This window comes from Austrofundulus limnaeus, unplaced genomic scaffold (assembly GCF_001266775.1).
Source record: "Austrofundulus limnaeus strain Quisiro unplaced genomic scaffold, Austrofundulus_limnaeus-1.0 Scaffold316, whole genome shotgun sequence".
NCBI lineage: Eukaryota > Metazoa > Chordata > Actinopteri > Cyprinodontiformes > Rivulidae > Austrofundulus > Austrofundulus limnaeus.
In genome coordinates this window covers 484,076-489,767 of record NW_013952718.1, presented here as the reverse complement: position 1 = coordinate 489,767, position 5,692 = coordinate 484,076, and the positions used below count along the sequence as shown (strand labels likewise).

The 5,692-nt window shown below is 38.7% G+C and overlaps 1 protein-coding gene across 2 annotated transcripts in view; it reads right to left on the bottom strand.

Annotated features, from left to right (window-relative positions):
- The window catches only part of nacc1b (nucleus accumbens associated 1, BEN and BTB (POZ) domain containing b), a 23,749-nt gene that overhangs the window by 7,806 nt on the left and 10,251 nt on the right, over positions 1 to 5,692 (bottom strand). For both annotated transcript variants that reach the window (XM_014022064.1, XM_014022065.1), the window contains 2 exons: positions 3,857 to 4,007; positions 640 to 882 (listed from right to left, as the gene is read on the bottom strand). In XM_014022064.1, the coding sequence (XP_013877518.1) occupies positions 640 to 882; positions 3,857 to 3,982 (369 nt within the window). In that variant the 5' untranslated portion in view covers positions 3,983 to 4,007. The remainder of the gene's footprint in view (positions 1 to 639; positions 883 to 3,856; positions 4,008 to 5,692) is intronic.

The following is a 5,692-nucleotide window of genomic DNA, read 5'->3' as shown; positions in this document are numbered from 1 at the left end:
GTCATGTTTTTGGTCTGTGGGAGGAAGCCGGAGTACCCGGAGAGAACCCACGCATGCACGGAGAGAACATGCAAACTCTACCCAGAAAGGTCCCCGGACCGGGATTTGAACCGGTGACCTTCTTGCTGAGAGGCATCAGCTCTACCAACTGAGCCACCGTGCCACCAAATAGTCTAGTGATTTTTTTAAAACTGTGACTGCAATCTTCATTGCTTAGCAATAATATTTGATCTTTGATACATAAAGCATTTATCAGGAAAAAAAAACATAATTTAATGTGTCTAGAGCAAAGATACACTTTTTACAATATATTTCAATTTAAACCTAACATGAAATCTGCATTTAGAGGAGCAAAGAGGAACTCTGATGAAAATTGTTTTCCATTCATTAATATGCAGATTAATTCAGTAAAGCACTCCAAACCTAATCAGATCATGCACAGCTATAGATGGAACCGGTAGTGTCGCTATGTTTCAATTATTTTTGAGTCATAAAGACTACATGACGTCCCGCCAAGTCATCATACATGGGAACATTACAACATACAATTAACCGTGTGCATAACTTACATATTTATGAAAATGTGTTGTCCTGTATTGGATTTTTAAATCACTAATCACTGTATCGTTATCAGGTTACCTTGAGGAAAAACTCTGTGCCTTTCTCCATGATCTGTTGGATCTGGAGGAATCCAGCAGTGTACATGAGCAGAAACTGGTCTCCAACGTTCATGCTGAGGCGTCCTGTGTAGCAGAAGGCCAGAATCTGCTGGAAGCTCTGTGGCTGCACAGCCGGAGGGAGCTCCACCACAGAGCTCTTCCCCACGGCATTGAACAGATCCCGGAAGTAGGAGCTGCTGGCTGCCAGCACTGCACGATGGGCCTGAGGGTAAAAAGTCATTAACTGAGTTTAAGAAAAAGAAAAAAAAAAACTCAATGATTCTAATGAAATAAACAAAAAGTGTAGAACATTAGACATGTGAAAACCTAATAATAATGGTGATAATTTGTGTAACTTGTGTGAATTTGGAACATTTTCAACATGTTTATGTTATCAACATGAGAAAATAACTTGTTTTTTGTAATTTCTTGTTACATTAACTTCATGAGTCATTTTTTCCCATCTGAGTTTAATACACTTGAATAAGATCTGACACTGATACCAGCAGCTGTATAATCTCATTCAGGCTTTAGAAAGTCAGCTGACTTTGTTTTTGGGCCCATAAATCTACTGAAGCTAGGTCGCACCAACAGAAGCAGCCTCAGGTCACGACACATCCCCCTGTTGGTTCTTCAGGTGCACACGTGGCTCGATGGGTGCGTTACTTCTCCACCCTGATGTGCCAATTGCTCTAGGATGAATTAATTATAAACTCATAAAACAAAATGACCCTTCACTGCAGAGTCCAATCATTATGCTCACTAGCAATTCTAAAGGGGCCGTTKTCACGCAGGTGGTTTTCAGTGAAGATGTAACATTTCTGTTGCAGTTCAGCCATTCAGGGGGTTCTCAAATGTTTTGGTTATGGGGACCCCTTACAAACGTGAACATTTCCAGGGACTCTCTCATAAAACTCATGCTGATTTAAAAATAATTTACTGCCATTTTAACCCCTAAATGCCATGTGATTAGTGAGTATTTTTTGTTTAGTTTAGTATGTCCTGATGCATYTCACTAATCCAGGTAGATAAAATCAAAAAGAAAAAAATAAGTAGGTCTTCTGGATGGGTTCTTCGTTAGTGAAACGTTTTGGAGGAGAGACGAAACGTTTCACTAAAGAAGAACCCATCCAGAGGACCTACTTATATTTTCTTTTTGATTTAGTTTAGTATGTTTGTTTTACTTGTACACTGTTCCACATACCAGGTTTCCCACACCTTGGTCAACACATCATGTAATATTGTGTAAATTCAATGAAAAACTGAACAACAAAGTTGTTGAGTCAGAATCAATGAAAGAAAGTGGATTAAATGTTTACCCTACATTCATATCTACATTACATGGACATGTAATTATGTCCTGGGAGGTTCAGCAGCTCAGTTTGGGAGGAGGGGATGTGAACATGTCCAGACCCTCGGTGWGGATAGGAGGAGCTGTGGTGCTTCACCTGGGCTCAGAAAGAACGACCCGCCCTACTCTGCTCTGATTGGGTAAAACTATGAATATGGCTCACATTATTTGTTAAAAGCAATGTCAGTTTACTGTAATCCTGAGTTACTCACTGCAACAAATGTAAGGTTTTTTGTTTTTATTTTTTTTGGAGGATGAAAATTGGTCATGTGAATAGAGAACTTCAATCCCCAAAAGATTCAAGGACTTTCAAGGACAAGTGTAATTTTTGGCTGTTTTCACAAACTTTCCAGGGCCTTGAAATCTTTTTTAATTCACAAACTTTCAAGGATTTCAAGGACCCGTGGGAACCCTGACATACAATGCTAAAAATAAAACCAAAAATCAACAACTTATTGTAATTTTTTAGAGACCCCCGAGGCTACAGCTCGCAGACTCCTGGGAGTCCTGGGAACCAACAGTGATCCAAACAAAGGTTTCTGTTTTCACCATTTTAGATTAGGGTTGGGCAATATTGGCAAAAAAAATTAATCACGATTAATTGTGGTATTTAGCCGATAATGATTAATTTGATGATTAATCCCCTGAAGTGCCTGGACACCTTTATGTTCCAGTCACATGACCAATTTAGTGCGAAAGATATGCTCTTCGTAAAAATCTGTTCCAAATTTTGTCAAAATTACAGACTTCAGGCTATACATCAAATTTTAAATTGTATTGATAGATAAATAAATTACAGAACTTTTTTTATGTTTGTCATATTTGAAGCAGAGAGGAGCACCGAGCGGACTGACTGTCTGCCTCGTGGCATTAATTGCATTAATTGTCAAGTGCCAAAAAATAATCGATTACTGTTTTTCTGACGATTAATCGCACACGATAAGATTATGCCCAATCCTATTTTAGATGTAACTGATTTGTTTCTCGTGCTCCAGACTGCATGCTTCTTGATGAAGATCAGCCTCAGTGTTGCCAGATATGTCAATAATTACCCTTATTAGCCACCTCCCCCCCTTTTCCGTGCACATGCACATCACACACCTTATCTTACAACTTCCCACCTCAGAGAAACGCACCTCACTCAGCACATTTCATAGTTTGGATCAAAATACAGAAAGTGTTTGGGCAACAGTTCATTTCCTATCTGGCAACCCTGCCAGACTAATCAGTTGACCACCCCAAAATAGTGTTGCCATCTTTTCAACAAAACGATGTGCCTTCCAACATGATTGTATAAGGAATCAGAAAACTCCTGTTATTTTGCTTTAACTCCATCAGTAAATAACTTGTTACAAGGTGAAAAAGAAAACCATAAACTCAATACATTTTCAATAGGAGGATTTCAGTTAATAGCAATTACATTTTTGGCCAAGCAAAGTACACATGCCAAGACGCATTTTATGAAATGCTACTTTTGCCTGTGAATTTAATATGTCAAATAATCCAGTATTTGCACTGTCTGAAAACACAATCCAACAAGAATATTGTGGCAAATGATTACTATGCTCAACAGAAGATTTTGTTCTGAAGCAGCAAACACAGAAATTCATTTTGAGTTTTTCTGGGGATGCAGAAAACAGTCATTTATTTCTGAAATAATAATGTACCAGGCTTCAAATAAATCTTCTTTCTTGTTTTGCAGCAATTGCAGAAACACGGAAAGCCAAAATTATTGAACATTGGGACGTCAGGTGCTTAAACTGGTTGAACGCTCACTCTGTGCATGGAAGTTGGACGCTTTGGTCCAGGTTGCAGTCCCACAACCCTGACCCTGTACTGATCTTACCTTAAAGGCATGTCCCTTGACAATCACAGACACATCACAGTAGAGGCCCTGCAGCCGCTGCTCGTTCAGGCACTCCAGGACGTTGTTGCCAAAGTTAGGGATTGCCATCTGCAGCGTCTGAGCCATTACGCTCTGCCCAGCACCACAGGGTCTGCAGAAAACAACAACAAACACTGTGGCATGGGTACAGTAAAAGGACCATTGAGCAGTTAAAACGTGAAGCCTTTTTAAGACATGATAAAGGATAGAAAGGTGGAAGTGAGGCAGAAAAACTGAAAGCAGCACAAAAAATAAGGTGAGACCAGGACAGCGGAGCAAAAACGAGATGAGACAGAAATGTGGAGGGTATGAAAATTAAAATAAAGAAAGAGAGTAAGTTAAGAGCACAATGTTTAATGAATTAGTACTCTGGTAAACAGTTTTAATTCGAAACTCTAACTTTTTAATGAAAGAGAATTTTTTTGTGCCACCAGCGAGCGTTATATAAGCTTTTATCTGTTTTTCTCCCAGCCCAGTTTTGTTACGTCTAATTCACAGTTAATAAAACAGTTTGGTGGTTTTTGCCCTACTTTTGAAATTTATTTTGTCGCTTTCTTTCAGTCAAAAAACACAGCTTCTTACATAACTCGTCTATCTCACTTGTATTCTTCACCGAACAACAAAGCAGCCTGTGATCAAAAGAGAGAGGGAACTGTCAAACTCACAACAAAAAAATAAAGAGCAAATCGGTCTTTAAAATGGTTTTTATTTCTAAAACTGGGGTTTTTGCTTTCGAGTGGACCTTTTTTCTTGAGTGGACTTGATTTTTATTTACAAATGCACAAACACCAAGAGTGGAGCAGCTGAGAATAAGAAGGTGAGTCACAACGCTACTAAAGAAATAATGCAAAAATTGTGGCCTCTAACACCTGGATGCTGACCAGACTCAGCAGATACAGATAAGTATTTTGAACAGATGGTGATAYAGTCTGTCTTAACCTTGCTACAACTCTGAACAAACTACTAATATGTAACAATATTCAGCTGGTTGGTCATTTTTCCTCCAATGGAAGGAAAACCATACAGTCAAAAATRCGCAACCTAAACAGTAATTCTGAAAATCTGTTCGTTTCTTTTGAAAGAAGGCAATGCAATGTAGCAGCTAAAAGTAAGAGTTCACAGGAAGGTCCTGTCAGACCCACCACCCCGACACACATCTTGTAGAATAGAAAAATACTCACACAATGAATGAAAGTTGAGTATATCAGTATTTATAAATTATGTGACCATATGAGTACATAAACATGTTGAGAATAATACAAAAGGGTTTCCAATGTGTTTCTCATGTTTATTATGACCCCCGCACACGAAGCGTAAGCGGGAGCCATATTGTTTTCGTTCTGTTCATTTTTTTTATTTCTTTCTTTTTCAGTGATTTTTGGTCAACCGTAGCACAAAAACGGCTGCACCAATCAACATGAAATTTGGCAGGACTGTAGATGAGTCTGACCTACACTGCGCCAGCCAACGGTTTTACAATAGACCCCATATTTGAGGAGGGGGCTCCTTTCAAATTGGGGGTGTCTGGACATGCAAAATGCTTATAACTCAGAAACTGTTCAACATAGGAGTTTCAGATTTCTTTTGTTGTTTAGCTCTGATGAAGCTCTATCCATCAGGCCCACCAATCAGTGCCCCCCCACAGACCCCCAATTTATCTGAAAAAGGGATATGGTTATTGCTCAAAAACTATTAAACATAGGAGCTTCAGATTTATTTGGTTGATTAGCTCTGATAAGATAAGATAAGATAAGATAAGATAAGATAAGATAAGATAAGATAAGATAAGATAAGATA